The sequence below is a fragment of the Panulirus ornatus genome, chromosome 64, assembly GCF_036320965.1.
Source record: "Panulirus ornatus isolate Po-2019 chromosome 64, ASM3632096v1, whole genome shotgun sequence".
Taxonomy (NCBI): Eukaryota; Metazoa; Arthropoda; class Malacostraca; order Decapoda; family Palinuridae; genus Panulirus; species Panulirus ornatus.
In genome coordinates this window covers 14,302,078-14,318,672 of record NC_092287.1, presented here as the reverse complement: position 1 = coordinate 14,318,672, position 16,595 = coordinate 14,302,078, and the positions used below count along the sequence as shown (strand labels likewise).

General features: G+C 41.2%; 1 protein-coding gene across 1 annotated transcript in view; it reads right to left on the bottom strand.

Annotated features, from left to right (window-relative positions):
• The window catches only part of LOC139746244 (uncharacterized), a 1,225,703-nt gene that overhangs the window by 635,496 nt on the left and 573,612 nt on the right, over positions 1–16,595 (bottom strand). Inside the window, exons 4-5 of the mRNA XM_071657250.1 lie at positions 12,197–12,361; positions 10,628–10,768 (exon numbers count right to left, since the gene is read on the bottom strand). Of these exons, the coding sequence (XP_071513351.1) occupies positions 10,628–10,768; positions 12,197–12,361 (306 nt within the window). The remainder of the gene's footprint in view (positions 1–10,627; positions 10,769–12,196; positions 12,362–16,595) is intronic.

Here is a 16,595-nt window from a genome sequence, read left to right as displayed (position 1 = left end):
AAAATGAAACACGATAAGTTCCCAAGTGAACTTTCATGTAATAATCACAATATCAGGAGAGACACAAGCGAGAAATATAAGTCAGTTGGTATACATCGATGAGACGAAACTAGGACTCCATTTGGTGAACATGCAATTGTCCAAGACATGGAACGACCGTTCATAAACTTATCATTTTACAAACTTTGTTAACAACAAAGTTATCTAATTTGTGTAGACCATCACTAATATTAAGATTTAAATTCTTTGTGTATCTAATAATAGAAGATTCAATGATATTTTTGTGGTAATAGAGTTAGAATTGATAACTGAGATGGCGTTACTCCAGTCAATACAATGATCATAGTTTTTAACGTGATTAAACAAGGCATGTGATTTCTGTCCCGTTCTTATACTATACTTATGTTGCTTAAGTCTTACTTATGTTGCTTAAGTCAAACAGAGAGATCCTTACCAGTGTGCCCAACATAAAATCTATCACAATATCCACATGGCACTTTATAGATGCATCAAAAGAATTCTCTAGTGAATTCCTGATTAAGATATTCTTTATAGTATTACTGTTGCTGAAGGCAACATTTACATTAAAGCATCTTAGGAACATGGGAAGTAAAGTGAAATTATTATGAAAAGGGAGAACTAAAGGATTCTTTGCGTCAATGGGTGGCTTGGGCTCATCTCTATGAGATGATTTTGTTTCCTAACTTAAGGGATTTATGAATGAAATATCTAGGGTACTTTAACTTAGATCCAATAGAATATATCTTCTCAAACTCATCATCAATATACTCTGGGCTGCAAATATGTAATGCCCTAAGGAACATAGATTGAAATTATTCTAAACTCTGTAAGAATCTCTTAGAAGCAGTTAATTCCCATTTCAGTAAAGAAATGAAGTTGTTGTTGAAAGGTAGTGGTTTACTTATCAAAATTTGTCATCTTTGTGCCCTTCATTGCCATACATTTATGGAATTATCAAAACAGACAAGCAAAATTTTCCAGCAAGACTTATAGTGAGTTCAGTAGGCTCCATCAAATGTAGTCAAAATGGATCTAAGTTAAAGTACCCTAGGTCTTTCATTGATAAATTCCTGAAGTTAGCAAACAAATGATTTTATATACTTTAGCCCAAACCTCCAACTGACACCAAGAATCTTTTAGTTCTCCCTTTTGATAATAATTTTACTTTACTTTCTATGTTGCTTAAAGCCTTTAATGTAAATGTTGCCTTCACCAACAGTAATGCTATAAAGATGATCTCAATCAGGAATTCGCCAGAAAATTCTCCTGGGTGCATCTATAAAGTGCCATGTAGAAATTGTGATACCCTTTATGTTGGGCAGACTGGTAAGGATCTTTCTGTTTGACTTGAGCAACATAAGTATAGTATAAGAACGGGAAAAGAATTATATGCCTTATTCAATTACGTTAATAACTATGATCATTGTATTGACTTGAGTAATGCAATCTCAGTTATCACTGTAACGCTATTATCACGAGAAATATCATTGAATCTTCTATTATCAAATACGCAAGGAATTATAATCTTAATATTTGTGATAGTCTATACAAATAAGATAACTTTATTGTTGATAAAATTTGTGAAATGATAAGTTTATGATACGCTCGTTGTCTGTCTTGGACAATCGCATGTTTACCAAATGGCGTCCTAGCTCCGTCTCTTCGTTGTATATCAACTGACATATATTTCTCTTTTGTGTTCCCCCCTGATGATGTGATTATTATGCGAAAGTGCACTTGTGAACTTATCGTGTTTCATCTTCCCCGTGGACTCTTCGGAATATACTTGATCACGCGTATAATTGTGATTCTTTCCATATATATACATATATATATATATATATATATATATATATATATATATATATATATATATATATATATATATATATATATATATATATGTAAATATATATATATATATATATATATATATATATATATATATATATATATATATATATATATATATATATATATATATATATATATATATATATATATTTTTTTTTTTTTTTTTTCATTTTATTTATTTTGCTTCGTCGATGTCTCGCGCGTTAGCGAGGTAGCCCAAGGAAACAGACGAGAGAATGGCCAAACCCACCCACATACACGGCCACACACACAAATATACATACCTACACATCTCAACGTATATATATATATATATATATATATATATATATATATATATATATATATATATATATATATATATATATATATATATATATATATATATATATATATATATATATATATAAACATATATATATATATATATATTCTATTCCTTGCATTTCTTTCACCCGCATGCATGTTTAGGCCCTGATCACTCAAAATCTTTTTCACTCCATCTTTCCACCTCCAATTTGGCCTCCCGGTTCTTCTCGTTCCTTCCACTTCTGACACATATATCCTCTTGGTTAATCTTTCCTCACTCATTCTCTCCATTTTACCAAACCATTCCAAAACACCCTCTTCTGCTCTCTCAACCACACTCTTTTTATTACCACACATCTCTCTTACCCTATTATTGCTTACTCGATTAAACCACCTCACACCATATATAGTCCTGAAACATCTCCTGTCCAGCACATCCACCCTCCTCTGCACATCTATAGTCCACGCCTCGCAACCATATAACATTGTTGGAACCACTATTCCTTCAAACATACCGATTTTTGCTTTCCGAGATAATGTTCTCGACTTCCGCATATTTTTCAACTCTCCCAGAACTTTCGCCCCCTCCGCCACCCTCTGATTCACTTCTGCTTCCATGGTTCTATCCGCTGCCAGATCCACTCTCAGATATCTAAAACACTTCACTTCCTCCAGTATTTCTCCATTCAAACTTGACTCCCAGTTGACTTGTCCCTCAACCCTACTGTACCTAACAACCTTGCTCTTATTCACATTTACTCTTAACTTTCTTCTTTCACAAACTTTACCAAACTGTCACCAGCTTCTGCAGTTTCTCACACGATTCAGCCACCAGCGCTGTATCATCAGCGAACAACAACTGACTCACTTCCCAAGCTCTCTCATCCACAACAGACTTCATACTTGCCCCTCTTTCCAAAACTCTTTCATTCACCTCCCTAACAACCACATCCATAAACAAATTAAACAACCATGGAGACTTCACACATCCCTGCTGCAAACCTACTTTCACTGAGAACCAATCACTTTCCTCTCTTCCTACACGTTCACATGCCTTACATCATCGATAAAAACTTTTCACTGCTTCTAACAACTTGCCTCCCACACCATACATTCTTAATACCTTCCACAGAGCATCTCTATCAACTCTATTATATGCCTTCTCCAGATCCATAAATGCTACATACAAATCCATTTGCTTCTCTAAGTATTTCTTACATACATTCTTCAAAGCAAACACCTGATCCACACATCCTCTACCACTGGTGAAACCACACTGCCCTTCCCCAATCTGATGGTGTGTACATGCCTTCACCCTCTCAATCAATACCCTCCCATACAATTTACCAGGAATACTCAACAAACTTATACCTCTGTAATTTGAGCACTCACTTTTATTCCCTTTGCCTTTGTACAATGGCAATCCTCAGGCACCTCACCATGAGTCATACATACATTAAGTAACCTTACCAACCAGTCAACAATACGGTCAACACCCTTTTTTTTTTAATAAATTCCACCGCAATACCATCCAAACCCGCCGCCTTGCCGGCTTTCATCCGCCTGTTTCAGATACCCAATTTACGGATCAGCTTCTGGAGGTGGACCGTCTATCGCATTCAGGATTCTAACCTATGAGTTCGACTTTGGGCGGCCCGTGAATTCGCCATGGTCGGGATCTAAAGACCATCTAAGGTCGACGGTATGCTCTGTAGCATCCGTTCCCAGCATCTGCACATATTTTTAATCCCAACTCTGTTCGCTAGAAGAGTTTTATTTTCATCCTTCGTTAGATTTAATTGTCACACACACACACACACACACACACACACACACACACACACACACACACACACACACACACACACACACACACACACACACACACACACACACACACACATACGCACACACACACACACACACACACACACACACACACACACACACACACACATACGCACACACACACACACACACACACACACACACACACACACACACTTTCGCCAACCATCTATCACTCAGCGAGGTGAATGGCGCAGACAACTGATTTCGTGAGCTCTCTTTTTACCTTGCCAAGGGTGTGAGTGTCTTCGATACCACTTTATAAAACTTGTTCTTCATATCTTATACCTCACATTTACATATAATTCTTCCCCTGAGACAGGATCTGTAGAGTGTCATATCCTCATTTGCGTTCAGATTATCTGTGTGGCACATTGCAAATGAGCATCCGTTGTACTGCTTTAAGATAGTGGATATTTCTCTCTGTACAACGTATGTCATATTCCTCCCATTGCATTTCTATTTCTTATCAATGTATTTTCAACTGTTTTCTGTTCAGATGTATCCTCGACTATCACTATCATCGTCACGTTTTTCGAAGTTTGTGTTATCTTATCAAATATACATGTATCACTATGTCATTGTTCATTGGTTCGAGACGAGCGTTAGGGGTTTCTTGAATGAACCCTATTTCTGTCAATGTATTTGATCACAATGATATTTTCAAAACCACTATTCTCTGCCTTTGCTAGTATAGAAATAAATAAATCATCTATAATACTTATCATGTGTCAGAATATACTACAGCTATTTAGTAAGATGTGTGTCACTTGTAAGGTGGATGAGAGCAGCTAGTTTGGGGATACAGCAACAATCACAGAGGAGGGAATAAGAATTATACCCAACAATAGTTAGATATTCCTTCTGCTTCTTGGATTGTGGATGAAGATATCGTAGCTATTGCAAAGAAAAAAATGCGCATAAAAGAAAAGGGTCTTGTTTACGTACACCTAACACCAAAAACAGTGTTAAACGTCCAGTGACAAACTAATGGCGTCCAGCTCCGGGACGTTGTTTGGTGCTGTGAACTATAAAAAGACAAGCGAAAGACCTGTGAATAAGTGAAGCCATGACTGATCTGAACTTGTTACAGAAGTTGGCGAGCTGTTAAGTGGACACGAAGATAAGAAGAAAAGGAGTGTCGAACAGAACGTGCAAGGGAACCAAAGACATACAACGAGAATTGGCAGAGAGAAAAAGCGTTGAAACAAGGCATGATGAATCAAATACGGATGAGGAGAAAAGGCATGGAGAAACAGAGAGGAAAGGAAACATGAATTTATAAAACTCAGACGTTCATAAACCAGGCGACTGTCGAAACAGCCTCGGCACAGAAACCCAAACTTCCTACACCTGACGAACAACTGGACGACGTTGACGACTATGTGGAGAGGTCTGAGAAGGGCTGCTACGATGCAGCGAACCAGTGTCCACGAGACGGCCTGGGTTGTCCATCAAGAGTCTTCTACTAACTAGCTGAGCAAGGATGTAGAAAAGTATAATACCCTTCTTAATCATAAGACTGGTGACTGTGAAGAGATGAAGAAAGCTACCTTACTCTAGTTACTAAATGATGACAGAAAGGGATTGTGCGAGGTTTTAGAAGACAAACAATGATGAGGGAGAGGCTGTAGTGCACTTTATTACACAGATATGATATTACAATGACCGATGGGTTGATATATCAGGCTTGAATCGTCTTATGAAGGTCTTCGTGACTTCATCCTCATAGATAGTGTCACTTTGAACTGAGAATATCTTTTTGAAGGAGGGGACCCCTCTGACGTCGTCAGGAATGTTAAACTTTACAGGAAGGTATGTGGCCGCACACTGGAGGACCACTCTTCAAAGCCCCATTAAGCAGACTATATGAAAACATCTGGCAAGGCAACTTACCCACCTCCAACAACACATTAGTTTACATCGTTACCTAATGGGCCTTTACGGAAAATAGATGTTTCTTCTGAGGCAAGATGGCACATCCAGCTCATAACATTTTACGTTGGAGGCTCCAGGCACGGATAAAAGTCCATATCGAGGGCGAACCTTAACTGAAATATACATAGGTTCATAAAAGGGAAAAAGAGACAAATGAAAGTATTTGTGAGTTCTGGAGGAAGTGAAAAACCTGTCTTTTAAAATGTGCCGGGTCACTAGTTATCGGGAAAGAAATGAGAGGGTAGAGTGTTCTAAAGCATTTATCAAAACGGCCCACCACTGAGTTGTCAACAGCCACAGAGTAATCACGTGACGCAGCATCTTGCCGAGTATTGCATGGTCAAGCTAGTTTTGGGGGGCACACAAGCAGCCAGCTCTCGGGAGCTAAAACCAAAGTAAATCCTACAGAAGAGGGAAAGTGAACCAACATTGCGGCGTAGGGCAAGGTGGTCAAGTTTTTTTTCAAAGTTACCCCTGAAGAGCTGATAAGTGAGAACAGCACACCATACAAAGACGAATCAATCAGAAGACAGGAAATTTTTACATCTAAACAGGACTCAAAGTTTAAATGTGCCATCTATTCCAGGAAATCCCCGGAAACCTACTGACACACAATGTGCTTTCTGTTCCAAGAAACCATGGAATCCTGCTGTCACATGAATGGCTCTCTACTCCATAAAAATCCCTGAATCCAACTACCACATGATTTGTCTAGGTCAAGTGTCAACAGTGAGGTGGGCGTGGGAGGGGGTATCCTTGTGGTCACTCTTTCCTATGGTGGTATTATACCCTTGATGATCGGTTTTGGCTCTGACGGCTGCAGATTGTTCAAAGATCAAGGTTACGTCAGTGACGAGCTGATGAGAATACTGAGAGACATATGACGTTCTGCTTAGTGACAAAATACATCGCATCATAGTAGATGACCGGGCGGTATCGAAGAATACATTCTTCCAAAAAGAACTGCCTACTGCACTCTTCATAAGCTAAAAGCTCTTGGCTTTGACGTCATCTGGCTTCAGATTCGTCTTTCAACTGTCAATGTGTCCTTTGTTTTGCCTACTCTTCTCCTAAATCGACAACCTCCATATTTTTTCGTGTATCTAAACTCTTGCCACATGGCCTTAACAGCCTCCTATCACTCACCACCACTGGGTATAATTGAAATTCTCCCATACTTAGGTTGAATCTCTCACGTTTTCCAGTCTTACAAAACGAGCTGATGTTCAGCTTCCATATTCACATTCCAGACTATTACAACCACTCTCCTAACACGAAGGATTTCTTTTTCCCAACCAGCAATCCTAAACACCATAGTGGTTCACCTGACCACACAGTCATTAATATATCTTTACTAACTGCTCATCATCCTCTGGCTGTCACTATATGTGGTGCTGATTTCACTAATCTAAATGCCTTTATCTAATGGTAAGATTACTAGTGCCTCTCCTTGGGTAATGCTTCTACCTTCTCTTACCGAACAGTAGAAATTAGTGAGCGAATGGAGTGGCATAATTCCCTTCTTCCTCTAGGATTATCTCTTTTTCCAATCCATGGGTTACCTGTTCCCCTTCTAAGGCTCTTCGTGTACGGGATTTCGTACATGAGGCCTGGAAGACCTTCGTTTCTACGCCTCACACGGAGCGTTTATCTGCGCCCGAAATAATTGCAAATAATTACCACTTGGCCCTTGCCAGCATCTGCCACTCTTCCGTCTGTCTCCACCACAACCATCACGACTATTGACCACAGGAGGTGGCTAGGCTGCTTGGCTTCCGTCATAACCAGTAACATTGCGGCCCTTCATGATTCGCTGCACCCGCAGTCAACTGTGACTCATCTGATCACGTCATCACTGAAATTCCCCTGAGTCACTGTTCCACTACATGCTACTGTTCCTCTGCTAACCTCAGCTCTTCCAGCAACTTACGGAAATTTAGAGCATTGATACAGGCTTGGACCATGTGGCAGTTATACAGGCCTGGACCATACTGACCATACTGCTACGTGGCAGCTGTACATGTCTGGGCCATGCTGGCTAGACTGCTATGCAGCAGCTATGCATATCTGGGCCATGCAAGATATACTGCTATATGGCAATAATTTGGTGACACTCAAGGAGTCTGTACGATGCCAGGTGCCAGATGTCACGAGGTCTTCCTGCTTATGACACTAGCGGTGTCAACTTCACAATAGTGAAATACGTCTAAGGTTATTTTCCTCATAGTGTCAGGCACGATAGTGTTTGATGAGATTTCTGTCTGGTCGTAAACTAAAAGAACAATAGGCGTCGGCATCATGGAGTCTGTCATAGTACAAATGTATACAAAGGGAAAGCAATTGAGTACGAACGGCAATAGATCACTGGGTCTTTTAGAGGAGAGTTTGCGATATCAGACTAAACCAGGAATGTACGTACTGTTTAGTGTGGCGAGAGTGAAAAAGCAGCGCAGTCTCTCAAGGAGAAATGTCTTTAAAACCTTTCTAACTACAGTGGTGATGAAAAGAACCAGGTCCTGCATGCATGAAAATGAGACGAAGTAGTTCTTTTGGTAGATCATTCCATGTGTAAAAAATCTTGCTGAAGAAACGGTTCTTTCCTTAATTCGAATTAAAATGCTTATCGACGATTTTGCATCCACTAACAGGTGTAGAAACTAGATTGTGCAAGCCTTTGACAGATGAATATATCAAGACTGTCGTAATGGGTGTCAGAAATACTTCCAGGGTATGACTAGTGTTGGCTTCATTAGTATAAGTCATAGCAGTACGACGTTTCAAACAACCTGTGTCCTCGTATATAATGCTATGCTAGTTCTGCAAGAGCACACCTTCTCCTATTTCACTCTCTATTACTGGGCAACCTCGCAGGCTGACTGTCTCAACCAGTCCACAGCAATGGCTTTAACAACACACCATATAGTATAAACCATGCGAAATTCATTTTAGTAATCGAATTTTCTTGTTGCAAATTATCTCCTACAATATTAAACGCAAAATCTATCCAATGCATCTTCTTTATCTTAACATATATGCAGTCTTAAGATTTCTTGTGATTCCGGTGAAGACACCGGGGATGGCATTTCGCATGCATCGAACAATATCCAACACGCCACATCTCATAACCAGACGTGTAGTCCATGAAGAGTGTCTGCACATCCCTCAGACACTCCAACGAACAAAGACCTTTCGTCTTGCATAACCCTTCAGACCTACAAATCTACAAAATGATTTCACAGCTTCGAATCCCCCATCATTACCACTCCCCTCTCTGACCTTATTTTCAGAACAATATCAACTTGACTATAAAGAAATATTCCCTGAGAAAATTAACCGGGACATGAACGTTATAACGTGCAAGAGAAGCGTACAGCAGAGCGACAGAAACTTCGAATTCTACAGAGTTTCTGTAATCACCGAACCCTTTTTCTGGTGGACTGCTGTCCTGCATGGTCTCCTGTAGGGAAGGCCAGGCGGCTACTTGAAATTGTCTTGCATGAAAGTTTCCCTCACGTCCAGCGGCTAATTTATACGCCTAAACTTCGACACATTGACTGACCAGCCTTCGGGGCCACTTTATGAATCCTCATCTGCTGCAAAAACTGACACACTTCAGCTACTCTAGCCACTTGAGCACGATGGGATGAGACCTTTCAGCTCGACTCTTCAGGATGACGGTGCATTCCTTTCAGCACGACGATACGATCCTTTCAGTACGACAGCGCGATCTTTGAGCACGACGATACGATCCTTTCAGTACGACAGCACGATCCTTGAGCACGACGATACGATCCATTCAGTACGACAGCACGATCCTTGAGCACGACGATACGATCCTTTCAGCATAACGATAAGATCCATTCAGCACGACGATATGATCCCTTCAGCACGACGGTACGGTCTTTTCAGTGCTTCGATACGAACCTTGAGCACAACGGTGAGATCTTAAGCACGAAAGTGCGACCCATGGATATGATAAGCTGCTTTATCATTTGGGTCAGGTCAAAGGTCATCTCATCATGCCAAAGGGTCGTACCGTCGTGCTCAGAATGGTAGAAATATGACATGATTATTGAACTTAGAAATTCTAACTTGTGTTTGACAGTAGTGTACCTGGCTATACAATTTCACCGGATTCTGTATATCTCCAGCCTCCTCAAGTTATCAAAGCTTCATCACAAATGCTACGTAAATGAAGCAACATTCGGTAAAGCAATTGCCTTATCTTAATAATTAATTTCCCAGAGAAATTCGTGTGTCCTAAACTGCCAATCATCTACATCCCGCCTGTAATGTTAACCAGCCTGTACTTTCTGTCGTTACTGTCAACCGTAAAACTAGCCGGTACTGTCAACCATTAATAATGACTAGCACTACCATTCAGCTGTCCGGGAAGGCTTCCGGGTAGTATTACAGCCAGCACAGCTATTGACACTGTCAGCTACAGGTGTTAGGTGGAACTGCCCACTGGTTACGTTGACCATTACTGTCAGTTAGCGCAGTCAATCGATACTGTCAGTCACTGATGTTGGCTAGTACTGTACCTGATACTGTCAGATACTAGTGTTACCTGGTACTGTCTCTGGCACTGTCAGTCACTACTGTTAGGTGGTACTGTCTTTATTACTATCAGAAACTAGTGAAAGCTGGTACTGACTCTGGTATTGCCTGCCATTATTGTTAGATAGTACTGTCTCTGATACTGTCTGTCACTAGTATTAGCAGATACTGTCTGCCGATATCTTTGGCTGTTACCGTCCTTGATACTGTTAGCCACTTGTGTTAGCTGGTACTGCCTCTGGGATTGTCAGTCATTAGTATTAGCTGGTACTGCCATTACTATTAACTGGTGCTGTCTTTGGTACTGTCTATCATTAGTTTTAGCTGGTACTGTCCCTGGTATTGTCTGTTACTAGAGTTAGCTGGTATTGCCACTGGTACTGTCTGCTACTAGTGTTAGTTGGTGCAGTGTCTAGTACTATTAACCATTAGTGTTAGCTAGTACTGTCTTTGGTCCCATTCATGTACATTCTTTTAGCCAGTACATGTACAGCGCTGCAGCTTAGATGTGTACAGTGTTGCGGCCTGTATGCATACAGTCTGTAAACGGCACGTGTACAGTTCTGTGGCCCGTATGTGTACAGTCTTGCAACCTGTATGTGTAAAGTCTTGCGGCCCGTTCATGTGCCTTTTTCCATCGTTTTCATATTATCATAATCAGAAAACGGCAACTTGAGTGGAGAGATTAGTTGCTATCGACTCTTAACACCTCAAGAATGAGTTAAACATTTTTCGAGCTGTGAATATTACTAGACTTAATGATTCTGGCGATTGAAAGGCCCAAGGAAGCCAGAATAATCAAGCTTCCAAACAATATTTCTTACCTTCTTGATGTATATGCTAGTTACTAATATATTTGTTCAGCTTACCCCACCCAAAGAAGCTTCGTAAACAGGAGACGATGCGATGAGGCCGCCTTTCTTTCAAAGGTGCGCGTTACGAGATGGATTTCGAAAAGAATAGAGCTTATGTAATCGTGACATCATCTTAGTTTTCAAGCCTCCTTGGGCCATTACAGATCTGTACCGATCTTAGAACGGATTTCACTCACCTTCACCATATCTTGCTCAGACTACCACCTTCCATCTTCTGTATAGCAGTGTCGTTCTGTGGAAGAAAAGTATGTAGAACTCTCCCCACGCAGTTCACGGAGCTGTGAGGAAGCACCGATTCAACGTAAGTTGAGAAGTTAGAGAAGGTCGGGTTTGTCAGGTGCTGACCGCATCGCTACCGTGTGTGCCGTCAAGAATTCCTAGTACTAGAGCCACACCGACCTTCATTCATAAGCCTCAGTTGGTATGAAGAACGTGAAGACATGGGCAAACTTTTTTTCCCGATCAGCAACATATAATTTGCGAAAAATTCTTAAAGTTACCACTTATATCACGTCTAAATTTGATTTAGTCTGTGAGAGATCATTAATTCCCCTACGTGTCTGAAAGATAGTTTCTGTTTGAAATCCTACGATGTTATTTAGATTCTCCGAACTTCTCTGAGATATTTCTATCAAATTAATGAGAGAATACTGGGAACTTCAGACATATTATGCCCTACCTAGTCGTCAGTAATAAATGACAACATATACTTAAATCTAGTCTTGACAGTAACCTTCCCTGCCTGTCTGGCTCAGGGTTATCCAGTACTTAATCTTTAGTCTACAACTGACCTTGGCGATGGTGGCAGGAAGGTGCTCGTCGTCCTCCTCCTCTACCGTTACCTGCAGGTCCTTCTCAAGGAACTGGGGTTCGTTGTCGTTGACGTCGACCACAGTGACTCGCACGATGGCGTGCGCTGTACGACCGGACGCCTCCGCTGCTACCACCAGCTCGTGCTGCCAGGAACAAAAAAGGACTTGTTATGTGACTGGTCAGTTCAGCAGTGACCACACAACTGTCAGACAGTCAGACAGACAGGCACACCAATGATGATACGCCAATTTGTAAATGGGGTCATATAATGTTGGAATCTGAATATATATTCAAAGAAGACAAGAAAGGAGATTGGAAGAATAAAACCTCATTTGCAGAGAAGGTATAATCTTAGTTAACTACACAAAGTTGAATCACTTACCAATAATGTAAACTGGGAACTGGAATTCCGTAACATAGCATAAACCACATTGCTGTAGAACTTTCTCGGAAACAATTGGCCAATTACACAGTGTGAGTGTATATGTATGGTCTTCAAATTATCTTTTAACACCTGAAAAAGGCGTTAAAAACTTTGTCAGATGGTGGTAATAGCTTGAAATTGACGGCTTCAATGACCCTAGCATTCTACAGGCCCAAAGCCTAACTCACCAGACTGACCAGAGGGATCTGTGAAAATTACAAAAGAAATAGCCATCACTGACTGCTGTTGGGGTGGAGGATATGATGACACACACACACACACACACACACACACACACACACACACACACACACCAAGAGTGGAACAGAAGAGTCCAGAACACCTATGACCAACTCAACACTTGCATATGTATACAGATGCAGCTTCATAAGGTAAGGAGAAGAAATGCGGTCCTGATGTTTTACTTTAAGCAGCTTTTCACTAAGGCAAGCTAAAGCGTTCACATGTGTAAATGTGTAGCAGACGCAAATTTCAAGCCGATTCACACACTAATGAGAAGCTATGTATAACATGCTGATTGCTTTAAAGTAGTCATTTTATGAAGAACATTCAACAAAATAGTAAAGTGAATATTTGAGATTCTGAATCAAAGATCATAGGGAAAAAAAAGAAAGAATATATATATATATATATATATATATATATATATATATATATATATATATATATATATATATATATATATATATATATATATATATATATATATATATATATATATATATATAGTGATGCACCGTGAAAATGTCCTTTATTGCTAACAAGCAACTATATCGCTCGGTGCGATGCTTTTCGATTCCATTCAATATTTTTTTCTGATCATGTTTTTCATTGAGTGCATGACCTTGGCTGTGTACACTCTACGAGCCTTAGTAAGAGAACAGTGCTGGATTAAAAGTGAGTTTAAAGATTTCTATCATTTACACACACACACACACACACACACACACACACACACACACACACATAGCCTTATGGACAGGGCTTATGGTTTCGGTGCATTACACATGACCACCAGAGAATGGACGGGAGCCAATATGGCCTTTCTTCTGTTCCTGGCGCTACCTCGCTGACGCGGGAAGCGTAGGAAACGTATGAAAGAACATGATTGAGGCAACCAGTTAACCGTGAGCCATCTTCTCTTCAGCAACAGAGTTAAAGAATCGCGGAAGCAGACTAGGGAAGAGGGAGCAAGTGCGATTTACCATTAGAAAATTGAAAAACCCTTAAAACAAAATTTCAGGTTTAAGAATTGGAGCGTCATGAGTGCAAAGCTCCCACCTTTGTGCCCTAACTTAACCTAACCGACTATTAATCTAATTTACCCTAATTTAGGCAAGAAAAATGTTGAAGGGCAAGTTTTCAGTTGATTTACATCATGAGTATACGTACAGACACGCGAACCCCATACTGCAGTGATTATCGCTGTGACCCACTTATCTAACAAGTTCAGGTTCGAATCCTAGACAGGGCAATCGGCTTGGAGCCAACCCAACTGTTCGGTCAACCACTGGCATTGTTCGATGAATGGGAACCTGGTCAGAGCTTGGGTGAATCTGTATCTATATACTTAAGTTTAGGACATGGTATATGTCCAAGGTTAAGAGGCTGAGCAACAAGAGGGTAAAACTCCCTTGTCCTGTGACACAGAAGTGGTAATCACCAATGGTTATCACACAAGCATACCCACACAAACACATGCGAGCACAATGAACGTATAAAGGCACATAGAAATTTTTCCTTTTTCTCATAATCATATCTTAAAGTATTTTCAACAACATCTCGTGGGTGAAATATCATAAAATATATGGGTACAACTGCGTTCCTTTATGCCGCCATCAGAGCGGCCCCGCCTTTCCCGGATAGACGTTTAGTCCAGAGATATGAACTGGTTTATTTCATTTGACGCCATTTTTGCGGGGAAAGATAGCCTCTAGAATAATTTTTTTACCTCCTGAGAAACAATATGAATGCAATCTGGCAATGAACCTTCATGTTTTCTATATCACATTCAAATTAACTGCTAACTCATGTTCAATATACGTAGGTTATAGCAGCTATTAATGGCCCAATCTTTCCCTTAGATGTCTATTGTAAAGACGAGCTTTTCTAAAAGTTGATTACGTTCCATTTTAGCCATAACTCTACCATATTCAGCGTAGATGTTCATAGCTTCTCATTTCTAAGACATGAATCTCAAAACCTCATCATCTCCTGAGACATGAAAAATCACAGGGAGGTAAGATTTAGTCGAGAATCACTTAAAAGCTGAAAAAGTGCTTTTGGGTTAACTGGTCTAAATCTAAGGCAATCTTTACCTGCTCTGTAGGGCATTGGCTAGTCTGGCATAACTGAGGCAGTCCACGATTTGAGTACTGCCTGGTGTTTGTCTATGTACCAAGGATTTTACTGTAAGACCACTCGACATTAAGGATGGACCTTCTACGGTGTCAAGCATTCTGTCTGACTGCGACTGGGTGCGGTAGGTGTTCATTGGATTGCGATTGTGCAAAGACGAGAAGAGTCCGTTTGATTGCGACAGAATGCGGGAGGTGTTCGAAGATTTACAGCTGAGTACGAGGGAAGTCCGTGGGATTACTGCTGGATGCGGCACGAGAGAAGCCCTTAGGATTAACGATGGGAGCACCAAGAGGAGCTTGCTGGATTACGGCAGGACGTGCTGGAGGAGACGTAAGGGATGTGCCGTGGATGGAGGTCGGAGGTCCACAAAGGCACGTCTGGATGTTTGGTCTTTGTTCCCTCTGGTCACGGACGTGTGTCAGGGCTTACCCTGGTCACTGTCGGGTGGTGTCAGGGGGCTCATCTCGTCACAGTCGGGTGGTGTCAGGGGGTTCATCATGTCTGAGTCAGATGTTGTCAGAGGTTCGTCTCGTCTCATCTGGACGGTGTTAGAAGCCCGTCTGGTCTTAGTCAGATATTGTTAGAAGCCCATCCTTACTAACTCGGATGTTGTTAAAGATCCGTTGTTAAAGGTCTCAGTCGGGTGTTGTTAGGGGCCAGTCTAGTGTCAGTCGGGTGTTAGTGGCTTCACCTGGTCTAAGTTGGATGTTGGGACAAGTCCATACGGCTAAGACGCGTTGTCACAATCCCGCACGGACACGGGAGGTTTTACCACGATCAGAGGTGATGAAGGGATGACAAGGTTACGACGGACACGGCAGGCCTTAATGATGGCTAAGGGCGGGCAGAGGATGGCAAGATTTCAGATTCACGAGGGAAATGTGACGGATTAGTGAGGTGGGGAAGAGGAAAGGATGCAGGACGGAAAGATGATGGTTAGGAGACAATGAACTGATAAGTGAGGTGGTGACGAGGAACAGGTGAAGGATAAGTGACGGGCACGGGTGATTGGAAAGGAAAATGAAATGTGATGGGGTGGAGGAACGGAAATTGATGGGCATATGGAGGGAAAATGACAGAAAGAAAAGTGATGGGGTGGAAGAAGGGAACATGACAGATAGAGGAAGGGAAGGTGACAGGTAGAGTGAGGGAAGGTGGCTGGTAAAGGAATGTGACAGGTGGAGAATATTATAGGTAAAGGAAGGGAAGGTGACAGGCATAGAAAGGGAAGGTGACAGGTAGAAGGGGAGAAAGTTACAGGCAAAGGAAGGGAAAGTGACAGGCTTAAGATGGGAAGGTAACGTACAGGAAGGGACGATGACAGGTAGAAGATGGATGGTGACAGGTAGGGGAAAGGAATGTGATAAGAAGAGAAGGAAGGGGAAGTGATACGTAGAGGAGAGGGGGTGGTGAGAGATAGGGGAAGATGAAATGATTCGTAGAGTGCAAGAATGGTAATTCGTAAAGATAGATAACAAGAGGACCTGATGGTCTACTACTAGCTGATCTGCTGGAAGATAATTCATACATACAGGACAGTAAAGCCGTGCAGCTCCCTCCGGCACAGCAAC